The sequence below is a fragment of the Artibeus jamaicensis genome, unplaced genomic scaffold, assembly GCF_021234435.1.
Source record: "Artibeus jamaicensis isolate MK-2021 breed Jamaican fruit bat unplaced genomic scaffold, CSHL_Jam_final contig_886, whole genome shotgun sequence".
Taxonomy (NCBI): Eukaryota; Metazoa; Chordata; class Mammalia; order Chiroptera; family Phyllostomidae; genus Artibeus; species Artibeus jamaicensis.
The window spans coordinates 1408401-1433767 of record NW_026522002.1 but is presented as its reverse complement, the minus strand read 5'-3'; the positions used below and the strand labels follow the sequence as shown (position 1 = coordinate 1433767).

General features: G+C 35.2%; 1 protein-coding gene across 2 annotated transcripts in view; it reads right to left on the bottom strand.

The window, feature by feature from the left end:
* Positions 1 to 25367, bottom strand: part of RYBP (RING1 and YY1 binding protein) — an 88083-nt gene that overhangs the window by 55771 nt on the left and 6945 nt on the right. The window contains exon 3 of one of the 2 annotated variants that reach the window (XM_053654793.1): positions 1562 to 1645. The exons of the other annotated variant lie outside the window; for it this stretch is intronic. Within the exon in view, the coding sequence (XP_053510768.1) occupies positions 1562 to 1645 (84 nt within the window). The remainder of the gene's footprint in view (positions 1 to 1561; positions 1646 to 25367) is intronic. 2 annotated transcript variants of the gene reach the window in all.

Below are 25367 nucleotides of genomic sequence, written 5' to 3'. Positions count from 1 at the left end.
TTAGCATCTTGACACATAAAGTACATGTGACAGGATATCTGAGCGTTTAGTGGAAAGAACTATCACAAGAAACTGTCCTTCTCCTTATACTCCAGTGTTTTGGGAGCAAGATTTCATCTCCACCTACTATCCCCACATAAAGAGTGCAAAGCTAAGTCTCTTGAATATGGAGACCTACTGACAGTACCCAGAAAGTCTTCAAATGTAATGAATAGCCAGTTGCCAGTCTTCAAATGTAATGAATAGCCAGTTGCCAGGAAAAGGAGGAATGCGAGTCAAGGTGAAATGGAGGGTCTCCATTTGAAACAAAGAAGGAGCTGTACAGGACCCATTTGAAAAATCTTACATTGCCTGATAGTTTAAACCATACAAAGAAAAGCAAGATATGCACATACTATACTATAGACCTTTTGTACCCAGAACCAAGCAGACAACTAAAAGACAAAGAATAGAAAACATGAGAAGAGACTATAAAAAAATTAAAGGAAAGGACTTAAAGACTTTTGCCCTGGCAGGATGACTCAGTTGGTAGGACTGAGTCTTGTACACCTCCCCTCCGCAAAAAAAGGATTGCAGGTTCTATTCCAGGTAGGGGCACACACAGGAAGCAATTGATAGATATTTCTGTTTCACACCAATGTTTCCCTCTCCTTCTATAATCAGCAAACATGCCCCAGAGTGAGAAAGGAAGGTAGGCAGGAAAAGAGGTGGAAGGTAGGGGAGAGGAAGGAAGGACTGACTTTGCCAAAGTTCAAATTATAACTCAAAGAAGTATGTCCAAAAGATTATACCTTCTCAACATTCTAACATCACAGTTAACAAATACAGAAGGATTTAAAATAACATATATACAGATATACCATGTTTGAGGATTGGAAGACTCTATTGTTAAGAAATCAATTCTCAAAAAAACAAACAAAAAAAATTTTAATTGATTTCCAGTCTCATTATCCACATTTTAAGTAGTCAATAGTCAAATGTTGCTAGTAACTAAACATGACCATCATTACAGAAAGCTATATTGCTACCAAATAGTTCTGATTTATAAATTTATTGCAATCCCATCAAAATCCCAGCAAGTTTCATAGAACTTGACAAGCTAACTCTAAAATTTACATGAAAAACTAGAGTACCTAGTATAGTCAAAAACAATTTTGAAAAATACCAAGTCGAGACACTAGTGCTACCTGAATTCATGATTTATGCCGACTGCTTATAGTAGTCAATGACAATGAGGTTTTGGCAAATGCCAAAGCGCAGAAACAGAGACTCAATGGAACAACAACAGTCCAGAAACATATCCACACATATGGTCATTTGATTTTCAACAAAAATTCCAATGTCATTAGATAAAAAAGAGTTTGTCAACAAATCAGAAGATCCATGTATAAGAATTAAGAACCTCAATCCATACCTATTATCCATAAGATAATGATTAACTCAAAACAGATCATATATATAACTGTAAAACCTCAAACTTTGAAAAATTCTAAACCCAGTGTGGCTCAGCTATTTGGCGTACCATCTTATCACGGTTTCAATTCCCAATCAAGGAACATACCTGGGTTGCAGGTTCGATCCTTGGTCAGGACACCTACAGGAGGCAACCAATCTGTGTTTCTCTCTCACATTGATGTTTTTCTCCCTAAGCATATCGTCAGGTGAGGATAAAAATAAAAATAAAAGTAAAATTTTTAAAAAACAAAACCTAAAAACACATAAAAGAAAATATGATCCAGGTTTCCCTAGATAAAACATAAACCATAAAAGAAAAACAATGTTATACTGGTTATGATCATAAAAACTAAACATTTCTGCTGTTTAAAAGACACAATTTTTTCCAGTTTTATTGAGAAATAATTGACATACATAGCTGTTAAGGTGTACAGCATGGTTGACATATATATTGTAAGTGATTACAATGTTTAGTTAACATCTGTCACATAGCTACGTGTGTGTGTGTGTATGTATATTCTCCTTGTGGCCACAGGAGAATCTACTGTCATAACTGCCCTTTACATCATACAGCAGGGTTAACTATAATCATGTTGTACACTACATCCCTAGTACTTATTTCATAACTGAAAGGTTACACCTTTTGACCACCTTCCTGCAATCCCCCATCCCCCGAAGCACTATTAAGAAAAGAAAAGCCACAGAAAAAGTAGAAAACATTTACAAAACATGTATCTGATAAAGAACTGTTATCCAACAAAATTTTTCAATGGGCCAATATGGAGTCACGTCAAGAAAAAAATATATGCATTATTCACATCAGCACATGAAAAGAGGCTTATGCTTAGTTATCAGAGAAATGTAAATTAAAACAGCAATGAGATGCTACCTACTATACTGGCTTATTAAAGACAAAACAACTGGCAATACCAAGCAGTGAGGAGGATGCACAGAAATTAGAATTCCTAAACTGCTGATGAGAGAGCAAAATGGCACGTTTTAGGACAACACAAATACTCTTTTTCTTGATTGTAATTACAAGACTTAGTTCAACAAAATTCATAAACCTGTATTCCAAAGGGTCAATTTTATAATATTTAAATAGCTCAGTAAAACTAACTTTTAAAAAATTATCAAAATTTAAAGTTATTTTCTCTGAAATATTTTAATTATTTAGGTTTTCCATTCAGAAACTCTGCTCATCATATACTACTAATAGCCTTCTGAGGACCTCATACAACCAGTTTCATCAAACCTCAACACTGAAAGACAAGATGGCCTCATTTCCTGCATTATTAAACAATGTTTCAAATGCACAGGAATGTACAACCAACCGGTTAAGCTTCAAAAAAAAGATAGAGACAGGTAAGGTCTTCTACCACTGCAAAAATACTGCAAGTGCAAGAAAGTCATCAAAAAGAATAATTCATATGGAAGGATTCTAAAAACAAAGGGAAAGAAAGTACTATGAATGTGATACAGAAAACATGTCGAGAGAAAGTAAGTGCATACCCTAAAGCCCCCTTGTATCAAATAAGAAGTTACCTTATCAAGCAAACCAAATAACAGACTTTCTAAGATAACATTTTGAAAGTCTAAGACAATTATAATTACCAAAGAAAATACTTCGCATAAGTATTTGTATGGGGGAAAATGGGAGCTTGAAATTGAGAAGAAACTGTTATTTCATTATGAAATACACACGTACCTGCCATAATTCTGAATCTTAAGAGTTAAAGAAATCCTGAAATAGAGAGCACAGCAACAATCTTACTGCATTAAGAGCTCAAAGGTATACACCTCTGGCCATCTTCCTAATGTTTGGTCTATCAGAGGTGGTGTAAATGATAGGAAGAGGACAAGGCTAGCCCAGAAGTCCAGTCCAGTTCAATACTACTAATCTGCTCCATGACAATGGGCCAGTAAACCTCACTGAATTCTAGTTTTCTTGTATATAATGTTGGAAAAAAATATCACTGAAGTGCAATCTAAAGAAATTTTTTCTGGAGTAAGAAAGAGTAGGCTAGGGCAATACAAAGCACTCTAGCTCTTTTATGACGTTATTTCTTACCAGTAGCAGATTTATCAGCACCTCACTTTTTATGACTATATTTATTGCCCAACAGAATTTGAGTTTTAAGTAGAAAGCAAAATACTGTTCAATAAACCATAAGCACAACAAACTTGAAAACTACGCCAAGCCCTATCATAAACAAACTGCCACAAACCAGTGATAAAGAGAAATCTTTAAAAGTTGTCAAGAGAAAAGATGTATTTTATAAAGGAACAAAGAGTAAGAATGGCAGCATATTGTTCATCAGAAATGATGTAACCCAGAAGACAATGAAATCTCCTTAAAGGTGCTAAAATCAAAACTGAACCTAGATTTCTACCATCCATTGAAAATATCTTCCAAATCAAGAGGAAGAAACTGAAAGCCTCATTCACCACTGTTGGGAATGTAAAATGGTGCAGCTACTTTGAGAAACAGTATGGCAAACTGCAAAATGTTACCATTTGCTCCAGCAATTCCAATCCCAGTTACATATTTAAGAGAAATTAAAACATCTGTCTACTTAAAAAAGTGTACACAAATTTCATGACATCATTATTCAAAATAGCCAAAAGATAAAAAAATTCAAAACATCCATCAACTGATGGATGAATGGATAAACAAAATGTAGCATACATTCATACAATGGGGTATTATTTGGCTATAAAGAGGAATGAAGCAATGATGCATAGAACAACATACACATTTCTAAGGTGAGCCTTGGAAACCTTATACTAGTAAAAGGATCCAGTCACAAAAGACCACATATTTCTATTTCATTTATATGAAATACCCAGAATAGGCAAATCTTCAGAGACAAAAAGTATATTAATGGTTCTGTAGGACTGGGAATGGTTGCATGGGGCAGGGGTTGGAGCACCCAAAAGGTTAATAGCTACAAAGCATGGATTTGGGGGGTGGGGGAGGTACTAACGGAATCACGATTCTGTGAATATACAAAAACCCACTAAATTACATATTCTAAATATGATGTACCATATATACTATATCAATTGTATCTTAATAAATTGGTTAAATAAAGAAAAAATTAAATTTGTAAGACATAAAAAAAATCAACCACCAGCAGACCTGCACTGTAACAAATGTTAAAAGAAGTCCTTTAGGCAGAAGGACAATATTACCACATAAAAATCTGGATCTATAAAGAGGAATGAAGAGCACCAAAAATGGTAAATGTGTGAGGAAAAAAAAAAAGACTTTTCATTATATTTTGAAATCTCTTTAAAAGATAATTAACTACACAAAGCAAAAATTGACTACACAAAGAGTTACAGCTAAGAAGTTAAGAAGGACATATTGGGGTTAAAAAAATCCCCAAAAAAGGAAAAACAGGGAACAAAGAATGAATGGGACAAATAGAAAACAAGTAGCAAGGCAAGTAGATTTAAAACCAGTCATATCAATAATTGCACTAAATTTAAATAGTCTTACCATCACAATTTAAACACAAAGATTAAAATATTAGATATTTGATTAGAAAAACAAAACCCAACTACATACAGCTTAAATAAACTATATATTAGAAACCCATTTCAAATACACAGACACACACAGAAAAAAATGTATGCCATCCTAACCCTAGTTAAAAAAAAAGTGGCCATATTAATACATGACTAAGTAGGTATCAGAGCAATAAAATCACCAGGGATAAAGGTCATTTCATAGTAACAAAGGGCTCTATCAAGAATTATTCTAGAAATTTAAGGCCAACATGAAGTGTAGGTAGATTCACTTTGCTTCCTCATACAACCAAAAGAACAAAACAAAAAATTTAAAAACAAAAAATAACCAGAACTGCCAGGAAACCCAACTGTATGGGAAGTCTGACAGCCAAGGAGTTAAAGGAGAAACATTCATCCAGACCAGTAGGAGGGACAGAGATGGGCAGCTGTGGTGGAGAGGATTAGGGGCAAGGCCAAGGCTGGAGGACTGGGTCTGGCAAGGTGGCTGCTGGTGGAGTGGGAGGTCCCACATTTGTGTGCAGATAAACTAGGAAGAACAACTGGGGAGCGAGACAGACGGTGCAACACAGGGTTCCAGCACAGGGAAATAAAGCCTCAAAGCCTCTGGCTGAAAGCACCTGTGGAGGTTAAGGCATCAGGAGAAACTCCCAGCCAGTTCATTGGAGAGATCCATAGGGTCCTAGAATGTACATAAAACCACCTACCTAGGAATCAGCACCAGAAGGGTCCAATTTCTGCGTGGGAAGCAGGAGGAGTAACTAAACCACAGCCAGACACAACCACTTTTTCAGCCAGACAGGTCTGAAAAAGCCTCACTGTTCCTTCTCAGATTTCTCCCCCACATACAGTGCTACAACGAAGCAAAGTGGGTTACCCAGCCTAGTGATTACCTAAGGCTCCACCCCATACAACATAACAGGCTCACCAAGACAAAGAAATAAGGCCCAAATGAAAAAACAGATCAAAGCATCAGAAAAAAAACAAAAACAAAAAACTAAGTGATGAAGAGACAGCCAACCTATCAGGTGCACAGTTCAAAACACTGGTCATAAGGATGCTCACAGAAATGGTTGAGTATGGTTGCAAAGTACAGGAAAAAGAGAAGGCTATGAAAAGTGAAATAAAGGAAAGTACATAGGGAACCAACAGTGCAGGGAAGGACACCAGGACTTAAATCTACAGTTTGGAGCAGAAGAAAGAAATAAGCATTCAACCAGAACACAATGAATAAACAAGAATTTTAAAAATTAGCAGCTTACCAACTTCTGGGACAATGTTAAATGTCCCAATGTCCGATTCATAGGGGTGCCAGAGGAGAAGAGCAAGAAACTGAAAACTTATTTGAAAGCATAATGAAGGAGAACTTCCCTAATCTGACAAAGGAAATAAACTTCCAGGAAGTCCAGGAAGCTCAAAGGGTCCCAAAGAAATTGGACCCAAGGAAGTATATACCAAGGCACATCATAATTACATTACCCAAAGTTAAAGATAAGGAGAGAATCTTAAAAGCAGCAAGAGAAAAGGAGACAGTTATCTACCAAGGAGTTCCCATAAGACTATCAGCTGATTTCTTAAAGGAAATCTTGCAGAGGCTGGAAAGAAGTATTAAAAGCCATGAAAGACAAAGACCTACATCTAAGATTACTCTATCCAGCTCAGCTATCATTTAGAATGGAAGGGCAGATGAAGAGCTTTCCAGATAAGGTCAAGTTAAAGGAGATCATCACCACCAAGCCTTTATTATATGAAATGTTCAAGGGACTTACCTAAGAAATAGGAGATGACCAAAACTCTGACCAGTAAGATGACAACAAACTCACAACTACCAACAAATGAACCTCTAAAAAAAACAAAAAACAAACAAACAACAACCCCCCCCCAAAAAAAACTAAGTAAGCAAACAACTACAACAGGAACAGATTCACAAAAATAGAGATCACATGGAGGGTTATCAGCAGAGAGGGGTGGGGGTAGAACGGGGAAAAAGGTACAGGGAATAAGAAGCACAAATGGTAGGTACAAAATAGAGAGGGGGTGGTTAAGAATAGTATGGGAAATGGAGAAGCTGAAGAACTTATATGTATGATCCATGAATATGACCTAAGGTAGGGGAATGATGGTAGGAGGTGGGACAGGGTACAGGGGAATAAAGGGACCACTGTAACAGCATAATCAATAAAATATATTTAAAAAAAACTAATTCTATGAGGAACAAGTATGAAAGACACAGAGATGAGGACTGGGGGGGCGGGGGGGGAATGGGAGGGAGGGGGGAGACGGCGGGGGGGGGGGAAGAGAAAAGAAAAAAAATGTACTTGAAAAGTAACTAAATAAAATTAAATAAATAAATAAATAAATAAATAAAACTAATTCTAAAAAATACATATGTCTAATAACAATACTGACATAAATTATATGTCAAAACAATGGTTATCTGGAAAATCCTCATTCAAAAACTAAACAACATAATTCTAAACAACAACAAAAAAGGGAAACTAAGTAACATAATTCCAAATAAAGTCAGGTACCACATACCAGCATCTTGGTCAACATCAGGCCACATATACAATGTTGGTCTCTTAAGATTATAATAGAGCTGAAAATTAATACTGCCTAGTGACAGCACAGCTGTCTTAATGCTGAAACACATTACTCACACTGCTTGTGGTGATGCCAGTACAAACACACCTACTGAGCTGCCAGTTGTGTAAAAGTACAGTACAAAGAAGTATAGTAGTGATACCATTTAGGTTTGTTCACTGCATTCTATGATGCTTGCATAATGACAAAATTACTAGACACATTTTTCAGAATATATCTTAGTCATGAAGCAGCGCATGACTGTATCAGTTAAAAAACTAAAGACAAAAGTAGAAAGTATTTTGAACTAAATGAAAATGAAAGCACATTATCAAATTTCATGGAGTGTAATTAAATACTTGAGAAATTTACAGCACCAAATGCCTGTATTTGAAAATCAAAGTTCTCAAAAAAATGACCTCAATTTATACTTTATATAACTAGATAGAAGAACTAAAACCTAAAATAAGCAAAAGAAAATCAATAGTAAAGATGGAACCATATATAAATAAAATACAAAAGTGAAACAAAGAAAAATCAGTGAAATCAAAAGCTTGTTGAAAGCAATAAAATCCTGATAAGCCAAACTAATCAAGAAAAAAGAGAACAAATTACCAATGAGGAGTAAGAGAGGTAACATCTCTACAGATACTAAAAATATAACGAGAATATTATAAACAACTTTATTTTATAAAATGAACAAAATCCTACATTTCTTGAAATACACAAACTGCCAAAGTTCACTAAAAACAAATAATTTCAATATTCCTATAAAATTTAAACAAATTTAATTTCTAGATAAAAACCTATTGGATTGCCTAAAATGTTTGGTTTTCCCCATAAGATGGCTCTAGTAGCACTAAGTTATCTTTAACCTCATTCAAAACAATTTTGTTAGACTATACTGAGACAGCTGTTATATCAACATACATTTAAAAAAACATCAAAATTGGTGAATTTTTCTGTAGCCATTTTAATATTGAATATGGAGGAAAATATGCAACTTTTTTGGCATATTTATTATGTTTCATTATTTCAAGAAAGGTAAAAATGCAACTGAAACACAAAAAGAAATATGTGCGATGTATAAAGAAGGTACTGTGTGTGACTGACTGAATGTGTCAAAAGTGGTGTGCGAAGTTTTGGGCTGGAGACTTCTCACTGGATGATGCCCCAAGGTTGGGTAAACCAGTTAAGCTGATAGCAATCAAATTGAGACATTAATTGAGAACAATCAATGTTATACAGAGATAGGTGACATGCTCAAAGTATCCAAATCGATAAAGATATTGGTGGAAATGAAAAAAAAACTGCATTTTATCTTTGGAAAAAAACTAAAAGAACATTTTGGCAAACCTAATACCTACAAAGAAAACTCTAGGCCCAGATGACTCCACTGGTAAATTCCACCAAACATATCCAACATGGATTACTGCCGTAAGAATACATCACGACAAAGTATGATTTATCCCATGATTGCAAGTTGCTTTACAATTCTAAAATTAACCAATGTAATTCAGCATTATGTATGAAAAACCACATAATTATCTTAATAGACACAGGAGGAAAAATGTATCTGACAAAGTCTAACATCTAATTCCTTAATAAAAATTCTTAGCAAAGTAGGATAGAAAGGAACTTCCTCAACCTACCAAAACAAAAACAAAACAAAAAACATGCCCTGGATGGTATGGCTCAGTGGATTGACCGCGGGCCTGCGAACCACACAATCAAGGTTCAATTCCCAGGCAGGGCACATGCCTGGGTTGCAGGCCAGTTCCCGGCAGGGGACTCATGAGAGGCAGCTGCCACACATGGAGTTTTTCTCCGTCTCTCCTTCCCTTCCTCTCTAAAGATAAATAAATTAAATTAAACAAAACAAAACAAAAAACTAGAGCTAACACCATACTTAATATTGGGTTGCCCCAAAAGTCTATTTAAACATGCTTTTCATTTTCACCAATAATTTTATTGATTTGGATATTCTGAGAATGTCAGCTATCTCCCATGTAGCATAACATGGATTTTTACACATTTTGTATCCTGGAACCTTGCTAAATTTAGCTATTCTAGCAGCTTTTGTAGCTTTTGCAGAATTTTTGTCATAGATGTTCATGTCTGTGAATTAAGTGGTTACACTTCTTTTCTAATTTGGATGCTATGATAATTTTATTTCTTTTTTTTTTTACTTGCCAAGTTCACTGACAAACCCTTCCAGTACAGTGTTAAATAGCTGTAAATATGAACATCCTTGCATTGTTCCTAACTTCTAAGGGAGTAATGCGTTATACTATTTCTATAAATGAGCTACAACCAACCAGAAATTGTGAAACTTAAAGCAGTAACATTTATATAGCATCAAAAATGTTAAGCACTTTGTGATAAATTTTACAAAAGATATGTAAGACTTGTACACTTGACAATCTAAAAACATTGCTGAGAGGACAAATAAATGGAGAGTTATATCATGTTCAGGGATTAGAACACTGAATCCCACATTATTTAGATGAATTTTTCCTAACTTTATCTATAAATTCAATGCATTTCAATAAAAATTTTAGCAGGCTTTTTTGGTAGATATTCACCAGATGATTGTAAAATTTATACGAAAATGCAAAGGATCTAGAATTGCCAAAATACACTAACTTTGGGAATAAACAAAGTTAAAAGGCTTATACTCTGATTACAAGGCATTATATAAAGCTACACCAAGACAGCAGTACCCACATTAAAAAAAAAAAAAAAAGACAAATAGGTCAATGGAACAAAATAAGAGTCCAGAAACACAGCAAATATACAGGTAACCAATTTTCAACAAAGATGCCAAGGCAACTAAATGAGGAAAGAACCATCTTTTCAATAAATGGTGCTGGAAAAAATATATAGACATAAATAATAAAAACTTACCTCACCCTTACAAATTTGTATTAAAATAACTAAAAAAAAAACCCAAAAAACAGTAAAAACCTAAATGTAGGAGATAAAACTAAAATATTGGAAGTAAATAGCTGAGAAAACCTTAGTAATGTTGGATTTGGCAAAGATTTCTTAAATGACACAAACTAAAAAGTATAAAAAATAATAAACTGGGCCTCATCAAAATTAGTCTGCTGTTCAAAAGACTTTGAAAACATATATGAATATAGAAAAAGAAAATGTATACAGACGGCAAATAAGCACATGAAAACAATCTCAACATAGTTATTAAGGAAACACAAATTAAAACTATAATGAGATACGCTTTCTCAGTCTAAAATTAAAAAGACTAATAACCACATCAAAGTTGAGAAGGATGTGGAGCAATCGCAACTCTTATACAGTGCTTTGGGAATTGAAAATGATAAAAACAGTTTGGCAGTTAAGTTAAACATAATCACTAATCCACTCCTAGGGTATTTACTCCAGAGAAGTGTAAAAGAAGTCTACACAAAGACTTGTTCAGGAATGTACAGAGCAGCTTTATTTCTAACAGTCAGAACCTGGGAACCCAGAGATCTGTCAGACAGCTGAGTGGATAAACAAACAGCAGAATACACATACAATGAAATATTAGAGGATGGACATGTATGAATCAACATAAGCATGAAAGAAGAAAGACCAAAGAAGCAAGAGTACTTAAGACAATGCAAACTAATTAATAGTGACAGAAAGCAGATTAGTGGTTGTCTTAGGGACAGAAAAGGGCAATAGGAATTACTGAAAGGCAAGAGAAAAATTTTTAGGGGTGACAGGATCATTATCTTGTTTTTGGTCGTTATTCTGGTTAGTCTTTGAAGTTTCTTATATGCCAATTCTTTAATAAAGCTGAATGAAGTACAAATATTATGCCTTTTTTGTTTTGCTCATTAAAATTGAGGATTATTTAATACAAAGATCAAGTAATACAGAAACTATACATTGGTGTGCAAAATTTACTTTATGTAAGAATTACTGTTTATCATATTTCAGTATCAGGAGATAAAAATGTAGTTGTTTATTACTGTGTATTTGATGATATATTCTAAAAGTGCTACAAATAGAGCAAATTTTTAGACAGCAAGGTATTTTATCACTAGCTTATATTTTCAAAATGTTGTTTTCATTCCTAGTAATTTTAATTGTCAATGGATCCTAACTCTTTAGCTGTAAATTTACTATCAATACCATTATTACACACACACCCTAGAAATTATAACATGAATCCCTTCAGAAACAATCTGTACAGCCGAGTTTTACCACAGCATAAAGCGGTTTTCCTGACTGGAAGACATCATAAATCTAGCTTGTTTACAACTTCAAGTAATTGAGGTCAGTATGCTATTTCTCATATTCCCTACAGTAGAGTAATTCTACTCTTCTTCCTTATCTCCACACCAGTATCTGGTCTAAACATTTTTCTGTCCAACACAAGAAAAGATGTGAAAGAAAAGAAACAGCTAGGCTGAGTTTACTCAAAAGTCAATTATCTACCTAGTTAGCTCTTTCCTGTTTCATGTCACCTAACAGTTTTCATGCAGCTGGACAAGAGGAGAAGTGGGGCTTAAGACTTTTGGATCTCTAAGTCTTAAAACACAAAAGGTAAAGAAAAAAAGCAGTAAATCAATTCTTATTTGCCAGAAGCCTTCTTTTGTTCATTTCCAGGGTTTGCCACCCCCCCCCAGGGGAAAGGTGGTGGTGATGGTGATGAAAAAGTTGAAACTAATGACTGAAATGAATTTTAAGGTTACATGAGGAAATTCTAAATCATGTAAGATAACTGGAAACTGGGGCTAACTGCTCTGCATTCATCATTCTTATGTTGCTTTCTAATACAAAGCAGAAGAGAGGCCAACAAGATGCTGTTTCTGATTCTAAATAGCCAGTGTTAAGAATTAAAAATGCGTTCATTCATATACAGTAAAAAGTATTCCATGACTTAATGCGAATACCTAAATTCGCAATTTGACTAAATTGAAGGTCAAATTATATACTCAAGAACATAACTATAAAAGGTCTGATTTATCTGCTACACATATTCTAACTCCTAAGGAACAATCCATCAGTCGAAGTCTATTCTGTAAAGGAAGAAACATAAAGGACACAAGAAAACCACATACTGTGTCTTACTTTCTAAAATTCAGATACATGTACTCAATTACATAGCGATAAAAGAGTTTTAAAATAAAAAACTAAGTAGTAGGCATCACCATAAAATCAAAGTTAGAAGCTTTAGCTATCTATTTCATACCTCTCTCCTTGAAAAGCTGGTTCATTACCACTAGGAAAAGTTACAATGACACAAAAATGTCCAAAATATTGGACACTAAGTCAGAGAATAAACATTACTGTAAATCTGAATTCCACTTTATAGACAAGACAGTAGTACTAAAGAGTTACAAATAAAAATCTGATTTCTAAAGCAGTATTCCACATAAAACTATAGAGCCTAATAAAGGAAAGAACTAAAAAAAAGATAATTAGTACATATTTATTTAGAGAGACAGGAAGGGAAGGAGAAAGACAGAGAAAAACATCAATATGTGGCTGATGGAGAATTAATAAAGCTGAATTAAGTACAACTGAGGCCCCTACTAAGGACCTGGCTGGCAACCCAGGCATGTGCCCTGCCTGGGATGCCAACCAGTGACCCTTTGGTCCACAGGCTGGGGCTCAATGCACTGAGCCACACCAGCCAAGGTAATTAGGACATTTTTACTTCACAAATTAGGACATTTTACTTAGGAAATAAACTAAACTTCTGGTGGTAACAAAACAAAACTAAAAAGTATACTTTAAAGATTATACTTGTTACTGAGACAAACTTATATCCTTATACCAATTTTCTGTGATTGTATTATCAATAAAATTAATTCAAATTCTGAAAATAATATACAACTTCCAAAATGACTCATCAAGTTACCATTCATAGTTTTAACTACTGGGATTAGGTCTAAGACTAAATTTTGTGAAAGATCATCATTTAGGGAACAACCTGGTTGCTATGTACTGAATTTATTCATTTTTGAATAGTACATTTCCAGTTTGTAAATACTTTGTAAAGACTAGGTATTACTCAACAAAAGTTTCCATATAATAATTATTTAGAAACCAACTCTGAGGTTCGACATTAATCTCTATTTTCACTGACAATTTATTCTCAAAGTTTGTACTCCAGTAAATAATTAATACTGAATAGGTTATTTTAAAATGTAACAAATCCTCTTTTTAAGAAAACATACAATTCATCATGAGGAATATATTCTTCCATGATATTCATGTTGAGGTCGGAGAGTTCTAAAAATACAAACATACAATTCTAAGGCTTCATTTATAAAACAGTACGAGCCTAAAGGGAAAGATCATCTAGGACTTCACTCCTGAAAAATATTAGGTAAAATTTCAATATCTAAACTATTAGTAAGTTAAAAAACTTCTGTGGTTAACCTCTTGGAAAATCCTTTACTAAGAGAATTAGTACCATTCTAAGTCCTAAGTCAGCTGCAAAATCTCAAAGAAAAATAGACTTCAGGATCATGCCAATTTTAATTTACCTTTACCCCCTCCAAGCTATTACCTTAGTCTAGAAAGGTCCTCTCCTAATCTCAATAGTCAATGTTTTACAAATCTTCTGAGATACCTGTTTCCACAACCTTAAGCCAGCAAGCACAGAACAGAATGGAATTTAAGAGGAAGGCATTCTTTAAGAGTTCTCCTGAGAGGGATCACTTTCTAAAACATTGCTTCTGAAGAATTCTATTTTGTAATCTATTCCTATCTCAGTTGTGAGCAGTAAAGCAGGTAGGTATAAACTTGATAGGGAGATAATTGAGAGACCTATCTTAAGAGTACAACAAACTATGCAAAGAGTAAAAATAGAAACTAAAGGGAGGAAGTAAACTAGTGTGGCATTATTTCCAAGTCATTTACCAAGTGTTTTTTTTATTTTATACTGAATAAATATAAATTTTATTATATAAGTTTCAGGTGTACAACATAATGATTCCCTATTTGTACATATTGTGAAACAACCACCACAGTAAGTCTAGTTAACATGCAACATAATACATAAGTTTTTTTTCCTGTGATGAGAATGTTTAATATCTTCTTAACATAAATACACAAGGGTTCCCCTGTCTGCTTGCTATGGATGAATGTCTAAAATGTAGTCTATAGATTGGGTGGCTGTACAGATCATAATGCCATTATCGAGGGAGGGGGGGAACCTAAGGTGAAACAATAAACAAGTAATCCTGTGAAGCTAGGAAGGATGAGAGTCAAGGGCACCTCTGCTATGTCACTTGCGTTAGGAATATAAGCTCTAGGTCAAGGGGTGTCCAGCCCTTTTGCCACAGTGGAAGAAGAGCTATCTTGGGCCACATGTTAAAATACACAAACACTAGCCCTGGCTGGTATAGCTCAGTGGATTGAGGGCAGGCCGGCAAACAGAAGGATCCCAGTTTGATTCCCAGTCAGGGCACATCCCTGGGTTGCAGGCCAGTTCCCAGTAGGGGACGCATGAGAGGCAACCAACCATACATTGATATTTCTCTCCCTCCTTCCTTCCCTTACCCTCTAAAGATAAATAAATAAAAATCTTTTTAAAACTACACAAATACTAATGAAAACTGATGAGCAAAAACAAAGGTCCGTGCATCATTTTCCTGATTATCTGCCACCACAGATAAGCAAAAAAGTCTTCACATAATAACCCTAATTATGCAGTGGCCCTGTCAATAATCTTTTAAGATCATGGAGCAGTTCCAAAGTTTGTAATCACTAATATAGAAAATGTACATATCTAAATAACAAAACAGTAATAAAACAAAGTAATATTTTAAGTAAATACACACTTTTGTGTACGGCCACATTCATAGCCATCCTAAGGTGCAGGATGAACACCCCTGCTCTAGGTCTCATTTCATTATCTGTACAATGGGATGTATCTATGTATATATCATAGACTCAAGGGTTAAATAAGGATGCATGAAATGGATTTAACATAGAGCCTGTACTATGTTAAAGGCCTATTAAAGGTTGGCCCTTATAATCATTATTAGTGGGCTGGATGCAGATCACCAATGAAGCTTTTGATGAGCAGTGTCCCACTGTTTTCTTCCTATGAACTAATGATATTCCTTCTCGGTCTGTGTTACCCTTAACAGCACCGAACTCAGTAAAAGTTGTTCAAAATTGCTAGGCATGAAAAATTACCACTGTACATCTGATTTATTAGAACCAGGCATTGCTCTGGGGCATGATCCAAGTAGTAACCATTTCAATAATATAAACGTTTAAAAGAAGAAAAAAAAAAAAGGATGGCCCTGGCTGATGTAGCTCAGTGGATTGAGCAAGCGCAGGCCTGCGAACCAGAGGATCGAGGTTTGATTCCCAGTCAGGGCACATGCCTGGGTTGCAGGCCAGTTCCCAGCAGGGGGACACATGAGAGGCAACCAAACATTGATATTTATCTCCCTCTCTCCTTTCCTTCCCCTCTAAAGATAAATAAATAAAATCTTTAAAAAAAAAAAAAAAAAGGATGAACCAGAGTCATTCTTTTAAGTAATATAAGAAGTAAAAACTTCCCTAGGGCTTCAATACACCTGTATGTACTTAAAAAAAAAAAACAAAAAAAACCTCATCTTCTATACCAGGTGTTCTGAGGGGAAGCCCTTATCTTAAACAACTTTACTCAGGTATTAATAATTAACAACAATCTATAGTCACACACAGACACCCAACCTTTTGGCTTCTCTGGGCCACACTGGAAGATGAGTTGTCTTGGACCACACATTAAATACACAAACACTAACGAAAACTGATGACCAGAAACACTTTTTTAGTAACTAACGATTTTGTGTTAGGCTGCATTCATACCATCCTGGGCCCACGGGTTAGACACTCCTGCTTATAGTATTTTGGTCAGTCTGTAATGAATTTAATTTCTTAGACTGAGAAAAGTCAGACAGAAGGATTTGTTAACTATACATGTGGGATTTCAAAATAAAAACATTAACTATAATTTAAATAAGGAAACTGTTCAGCTACATGTGAACTCTGTAATGCCAAAATATTTTGAAAAATAAAGCTTTCCTACTTAGAGACTCTGAAATGTTTAAATACCTACTGATACATTTTGGGGTAGAACAGGTGAGAAATTACAAATAAATTATTTTCTATATGTTCTTAGATAAGTAATTTGGCACTGTGATAGTTAATAGTCATTTTATTATTGATATTTATTATGAATTGCCAGAACTGATACAACAAATCACAATATTTTAGAACTGAAGAAGACACAGAAATCACCTAGTTCTGGAAATTTCAAAACATTTCAAATATTAATTGCAACCCACATTTTAAAATGCAAATTTAGCATACACATCTATCTGTACATACATAATATCTTACAATGAGATTATTTTTAAAGTTTTTATTGACAATAACTACAGTAACATAAGTTGTTTGCAGCCAGACTTTTTAAGAAATCCTAGGCATTTGAGATTCCCCCGCCAAAACAGAAATCTTTGAAACATGATTGCATTAGATAAAATTTCATCCCGAAATTCAATCAGGATGGCTACATTTCACAATCTTCATAACAGTCCTTCAGTAAAACACCAATGCAGAATTTCATATGGCTAAGATTCACAAAGATTAGAAATGATGAGTACTTACTATAGGATTCTGATGGGTTCTTTGCGTAAGATTTATAGTCCTAAATCTACAGTTAAAGTTGAGTAGAAGGGAAGAGAAAGATTACATTGTCAGGCAAATCATGTTGAGCTGAAGGGGGGAAAAAATCTGAAAATGTAGAGAACCAGGGGGCCAAAGAACACACTACCTATGTACTTCCCGCTATCATTCTGGTTAAGAACACCAAGATATAATTCCTGTTATAAATATAGATTATTGATGCACACCAAAAGAACTTGTAAAAATGAGCTGATACTCTGACCAGTGTGGATTGGTTGGGCATGGTCCTGCAAACCTAACTGTCCCACCAATTAGATAACTGGTCAGGACACATACTGAGTAGGGGCTTTAGTATGTGGTTGGAGCATGTATGACAGATAACTGATCAATGTTTCTCTCCCTCTTCAAAAATATATAAATAAAAAAAATCTTTAAAAAACAAAGCTGTTTACTATCATACATTTTTGTCCCAGAGTACTTAACAATAAATTCAATGTCATGTCCTCAAGTTTCCTAATTGGAGAAGAAACCGGAAGCTAACAATGTAAACAGTGAAAGCAGACTCTACATATTAGAACATGAACAATGAACACCTAATGACATATGCTACATCTGACTCTGCCCAGGAGACGAGTGCCTTCCACTGAACCCCTCCCTATCTTGAGAGAGTCACTCATTCACAACCTCACTAACACGGTTAGCATATATTACATATTCTCAGCCCATTTTTTGGATATATTTAACCAAGAAAAAGAATGATAAACACTATAAACAGAAATATCACAACAAGCAAAAGAAATCAACTAGTAATCTATACAGGCTTATGTTAACTTTTTACACCATACGTGATCTGATTAAGATAATAATCTCAGAATAATTCTGAGGTAGCTATTCAACTGACATTATTATCTCCCTCTTTTAATTCAAATGGCCCTGGACAAGGCAAAGGTGGAAGGGAAAGAATCGAAAGAATGCAGTTTGGACACATGGGGTACCACACTAATTTGTCCATTTAGTTAAGTCACCTTTCTATTTCTTCTATTCTACTGAGTATGAAATCAACTAAGTCACTTCGCTGTTCTAAGCCCCAGCTTCTTCAACTATTAAAGTTGGAACAATGACTACCTATCAGGATTGCTTTGGGTATTACACTGGGAAAATACATATAAAGGTGGCATGCAAAATGTAAAGTACTATGCAAATACATAGTATTTGAGGGTATTATTCTCAAGACTTACAGCCAGAAAGTTCAAGTGACTGGCGCAGTATTTTGCACATGAGTGCTCAGGTACTTGTCTATTCATCAATCATATTATGAAGATTACCCCATGTACTATTTATATATTTATTCACTGGTAATATTATAAAGAAATCAGTCATGTCTTTAGAATGATTAGTCATTCAATCCAAGACACACTCTACTGGAATGAAAATAACATTACCAACAGTTGTATACTGTTTACAGCATGCATTCTGTGCCAAGTCCTGTGCCTAGCACACTACACACCTTCACTCATTTAACCGTTACAATACCTACCACCTATGAAGAAGTCATTATCCGTAAATGAAAAACTAAAGCACAAGTTCAAGTAACATGCCCAAGGTCACAAGGATAGCAAATAGCAGAGCTGGCATTAAAGCTCTACAAAGCTGGCAAAGCAGGTCTGACACCAAAGACCTGGCTCTCAACCACTCTCCAATATGGTAGCCACTAACCACATGTGGCTACTAAATCGTGGCTAGTCTGGAATTGAGCTGTAACTGCAAAACACGCACCAGACTTTGAAGACCTAGTATAAAATAAAGAATGCAAGACATCTTGCTGCAAGTTTATAATGATTACATGTGGAAATTATAATATTTTTGATATAGTGAGATTAAATATAAAATGTATTATTAAAATTCATTTCACCTGCTTCTTTTTTTTTTTCTTACTGTGGCTACTAGAAAGTTTTAAATTCACAGGTGGTTTGCAATGTGTATTTTAAACCGGACAGCACTGATTTACAACATCATACAGGGTATCTCGTAAATACAAAGAACATAAAACAATTCTGATTTTACAAAACAACATGTTTTACAGTACAGATGCTTTCCAACCTTAATAGCTGTTATAATACCAAGGTAGTGCAATCAATATTAACAAACTTTAAAATCCCACAATAAAAATATAGTTCCACCTATTTAAATTTCAATATTCCACAATTAGATCATTTTTTTAAATGCGCTCATAGGAAAACTGGTCTTTTGGGCTATAAAAATGATACCAACCCATCCGCCCTGTAGAAATTACAGAAAAGTGCACACACAAAAAAGAATCCATCACCCCACCACTCACAATCAATATTTTGATTAGTCATTACTTCTAGGTGGTTAACAATTATAGTATGAATACTACTTAAAGTAGGATCATACTGCTTATCATTTTGCAACTTGTTTTCTATTATGACATTGATTACAGATTCTTTCTGAAATTCTTATTTTGAAACAATTACAGATTTATAGGAAATTATTAAGTCATACCAGGTCCCATATACCCTTCACCCAGTTTCCTTGAAGTGGTTCCATCTTCCTGATGGTAGTGCAATATGAAAACCAGGAAATTGACATTGGTACAATGTATGTGCATATAGGTCTTTGCCATCTTATCACACATGTAGATTCATGTATTTAAGATACAGATCTGGGGGTAGGATTGAGGGTGGGAGGTGGAAGTGGGTAGGGCAGGGGGAAGTGGTGATAGGAAAACGGAGACAACTCTATTAAACATCATTTAAAAAAAAAAGATACAGATCTCTTTCTTGCTACCCTTTTAGAGTCACACTCACCTTTCCCAGGCCCCCCCTTAAGCCCTAAACCCTAGCAACCACCACCAGTTCTCTCTGGCTAATTTTGTCACTTCAAGAATGTATGTGTAACCTTGAGATTGGCTTTTTTCATTCAGAATACTGCTCCTGAGACCCATGACAGTTGTATGTGTCAACAGTTTGCTCCTTTTTAATCACTGAGTAGCATTCCACGGTATGAACACAACATTCACCTACTGAAAGACATTTAGGTTGTTCACCATGTTAGGCTTTTATAAACAAAGCTGCCACAAACAGGTTTGTTGTGAACGTAAGTTTTTACTTCCCTGTGGTAAGTACCTGTGAGTGCAAATGCTAGGTAATATGGTAAGGTAAGTAAATGTTCAGCTTTGTAAGAAACTGCCGAACTTTTTTCCAGAGTTGTCCATTTTACATTTCCATCCCCGATGAGAGAGCTGCAGAATATTCATGACTATTTCACACTTTTTAACAACTCCTGCTGATTCAGATGTGGGCAATTTTTACTTTTGGTTACAATAATGATGCAATTAATATACCTGTATTTACACAGAAATTTTTACATACAGATCACACAAATTCCTAGAAATTAAATTATTGGGATCAGGGAACAAATTTATGTATTTGTATTTATGTATTTTAAAGAAATTTGATACCAACCATCATAATGGACTTCAGAAAATTTAAATCAACTTACCCACCCATCAAGCATCCATGAGAGAATGCCCATTTCCCAGCCGTACTAAAATTCTTTTTAAATATTTAATATTTGACTTGCCAAAATATGCTATATTGTTTTATGTTTACTTGAGAAATGGGAGTTATATATTTCTTATCTTTCCTAACTTAACTTATATTCTTTTATGAGTTACCTATTCATGTTCTTTCCCAACATGTTGATTTACTGATTATAAAGATCTGTTTATCTCTCTAACATATTATGAAAAACAGGATTTTAAAATACATATATCTGAAATCCAATGCAAGTGTCAGCAATGTAAGATAACAGCTGATTTTAGGATGTAAAAAAGATACAAGTTTAGCTGATATAGTAACCCAATTTATAAACATTCCCACACTTCACATGATGTATTGATAGTTAAGGCATCAGATTTTGTGCCAGCTTCAGAATGGCCCCTATAATGCTGATCACTTACTTGTAACTCCATTTTGACAAGTTTGAAAGGCCAAAACATAATTTTCCACAACCAACATCAAAAACTGTCATCGGCTTCATTAGGAAGCCTGGCTGGCTCTTCTTGAGAATGTAAGGTCATCTAAACCAGCAGTTCTCAAAATGCGATCTCCAGACAAGTAGCATCAACATCACCTAAGAACTTGTAAGAAATGCAAATTCTCAGGCCCTACCCCAGACCTACTTAATCAAAAATTCTGGAAGCTGGATCCCAGAATTTCAACAAGGTTTGTATTTTAACAAACCTTCCAGGTGATTCTGATGCATACTAAAGTTTGAGAACCACCAATCTAAACAAACTTAACATAAAAACATTGAATCAAGGTTGCCTTTTATACATAATTGTCCTTCAATAAAAAATTTGGGAAACTTAATTATGCTACAGATATTAATTATTCCTCAACATTTTCATTATTCCTCAAATGGAAACAATCCAAAAACAAAACCATAACCTGGATTTTAGCCTTATTTCCTACAAATCAAATCCTAAAACCACCAAGTGTTCACAAAAATTTTCTTAGAATACAAAATGAACCATATAAACAGATCAGAATACATATTTTTTAAACCAAGAGACTCTATTTGTCTCATACTACATACTGCCTGATTACCCAACTCCCACATGGAACTACCACGTACATCATTTTGAAAATTCAATGAACTAGTATATTAAAGCACAACACATGGAAAACTATATAGTTTCTTAAATATCTGTGGTTCAGTGACACATAAATTGCTAAGTAAAAATAATTCTGGATGGCAGGATTATGAGTGGCCTACTGTATGCTTCCTCCCCTCCCTGCAATTCTCTGCGATAAGGAAGTATTACCTCCATAACTAAAATAAAGGACAAAGAATCGCTGGCCATGTATGATGATATAGGAAATCAACCTATAGAACATGAGCATTTTAAAAATTATAGCACTGCTCATAGACAATCTTTTTTTCTATGTGATAAAAATTAACAAGGTAGTACAGTAAGAAATTAATTATAGTTCAAATTTAGAACTGAACTTATCATGAGTATTAATCCAGTAACACAACCCAAAAGTTGTACTAAGCTACTGTAGCTACTTTCTATCCATCTAGTTAAATGTCCCATCTCCTTTCAAGTAAGAACCTGCAGATGTGTTAGGTTTGGCCAGAGTATCCCGACCTCCAGGAAACCAAAAATGGTCCAAGAATTGGGCAAGTGGCAGGGGTCCTCCTTTCTGCTGTTATTCATTTGATTCTGAGTTCAAATGGTATCCTTGTCATTTGTTGGTTATGTGGCCCAGTAAATTCATTTTTTAAATTTTCTTTTGACTTAATGTAGTTGAGTTAAATTCCTATCTCTTGCAACCTTGAATATTCTTGCAGCACTTAAAGTATTAAAACAACTTTTAGTTTTGTAAAAGAATGAAAAACAGTGCATAAACTTCATAACCTACATATGAAATCTGATCTGTTCTTAGAAAGCAGTCACCAGGTTTGTTTTCTCCCTTTGACCAAACACCATGTACTTACTTGATGTGTTTTAAGACCCAATTTGATAATGAAACTGGTATCCTCTACCATCCTTAATTTCCTGTCCCTCCCAAAGACTATCCAAGTTTCATCTTAAATTGTATTCCTAATGTTCTTAGAGAAAAATCTTTTGAACAAGTTTAAAGATACACTTTACATATCCCTTCCACCAGTTTCTTTTCCCAAATAAAGGAAAAATTAAGTACATTTTTCTAAATTGATAAAGGGGGGAAATACTAATCCTATTAAAAATTAAAATTTCACTGTTTACCCTGTGATTTCAACTATTCACGATTTCTGAGTAACACAGTTCATCTGTGTTGCCTTTATGGAGAATTCACCTTTGACACCACATTCTGTGTCAATTACTGCATAGAAGTGAAATTATAGCTAAATAAAGAAAAACGTGAATGAGTCAATTTCAACCTAACAGAAGTAATTCATCCAAATTACTAAACAAAATAGTAATGTACACTATGTACAAGGTACAACTATCAAGTTATGGGTATACCGACACAAGAGCTTACACAAGTGGACAGCATGACACTGTTAACACTCAAAATGCTCTGCAGCCATTAGGTGCCAGCTTACAAATATACCATCTAGTTCCTTATTACACCTCAAAATTGGTTTTGCACAACAAAATGAGCCTCTGCTTTATTACCAGACTTTTCAATATGACTTTTGGTTGCTTAAACCACCAAATGGGCAAACAGAAGAAATTAAGAAGCATTTTACAGTTACTGTTTTTTAGCTGAGTGTGCTAAAAGCTCTAAAACTGAAACCACTCCAAGAAGTACTGAAATGCACTGCCTACAACAGGGGTGTCAAACTCATTTTCACCGGGGACCACATCAGCCTTGCAGTTGCCTTCAAAGGGCCAATTGTAATTTTAGGGCTGTATAAATGTAACTACTCCTTAACTAGGGGCAAGGAGTTCAGTGATGCCGCCAGGTAGAAACAAGGTGGAGGGCCAGATTCGGCCTGCGGGCCTGTATTTGCCACCTGCAGCCTACAGCCTTCAAGGCTCTAGTTCTGTGTTTAATTTCTAGTACATGTTTAGAAAACAAAACCAGAAAAACAGGACTACTACTTTAGGGAAGGAGGTAGAGAGAGGGGACCTTTCACAGGCACCCCAAACAGGAACAGAACCTGCAATCTAGGCATGTGCCTTGACCAAAAATCAAACCCACAACCTTTGGGTTTACAGGACAACACCTAACAGAGCCATTCCAGCCAGGGAAGGAATACTACTTTTAAGGACATACTTCATACAGACAACTTTTCTCTAACCCAGTAATATTCACATACACAAGATACAAGCCCTAATATGAACAAACACTTATTAGAACTCTTAAGTAGTATAGTTTTAAAGGGGACTCCACTGAACCCCCCAGTCTTCATTTATTTTATATATACTTACTGACCCACTGCCAAGTGCCAAACACAGTAACAGACATAGCAAAATAAAGCTATGAAAGGAAAGGTCCTGCCCTCAACAGCAAAGGTGATTCAGTGAATATATAGTTCAACTGTCATGAGGTATAAACCAAGGGCGATGATGGAAAGGCTCCCTGAGACATCCAAAAGGACAATCAGGAATCATCCAGGACACAAAAGGAAAGAAAAAGCATTTGAGAAAAAATCCAGAAAACAGAATGTGTAAAGGTATAGAAACAATACATCCTTGTCAGTGGCTCAAAAGCACCAAGCAGTTTGGCATGAAAGACACATACACTGTACATGGAGGGCAGATGGGGTGATAGCAGGCTGCTACCAGAAATTCCAAAGGACCAAATCAGAAGTCCATTGTGATGATCAGGATTTGGACTGTATCCTAATGGCAATTAAAACCAAGAGATAAATTTAAGTTGTCCAAGAGGAGAGGCCCAAGAGCCAATTAGATTTTTGTCATGTGTATGTGTGCATGGGGTGCTGACAGGTGGTTAATAAACAATACTGGGGAATTGCCAGTCTGTGGAGATAAGTGCAGATGACATCTGAAGAGAGAAGAGTTAATAAGTAGGTACAAGGAAGCAAAGAAGTAATTAACTTGCACCAGCTTATCGCAGGGATATACAACCTTTTGGTGTCTCTGGGCCATACTGGAAGAAGAGCTGTCTTGGGCCACACATTAAATACACAAACACGGATGAAAACTGATTAAGAAAAAAAAAGTTTTAAGTAAATTTACGATTTTGTGTTCGGCCACACTCACAGCCATCCTGGGCCACAGACTGGACACCCATTAGACTAGAGCAAACCCTACGTCCAAGAACCATAAAGGCCTAGTTTAAAACCTAGGTTGTGTGAGGCGTTCCTCAATGCACCCCGCACCCCCACAGACTGACTGTCTCTACCTCTTCTAAAAGACTCTTATGTTCTCTACCATGTACTCATTCACTCCATGGGTACTGTGAAATTCATTCACATCACTGAGTGCTTTACATCATTAGTTATCTTTTTGTGGTCTTATCTTTTCAACAAGTTTGTTAGGTTCTTTGAAAGTGGGAATTTTCTGTCTATTTAACCAACACACCTTGAAATAAAAATGACTAATGAACAATACTACCAATGAGAAACAAAGTTTACTCCATTTATGCACTCTAGAAAAAAGT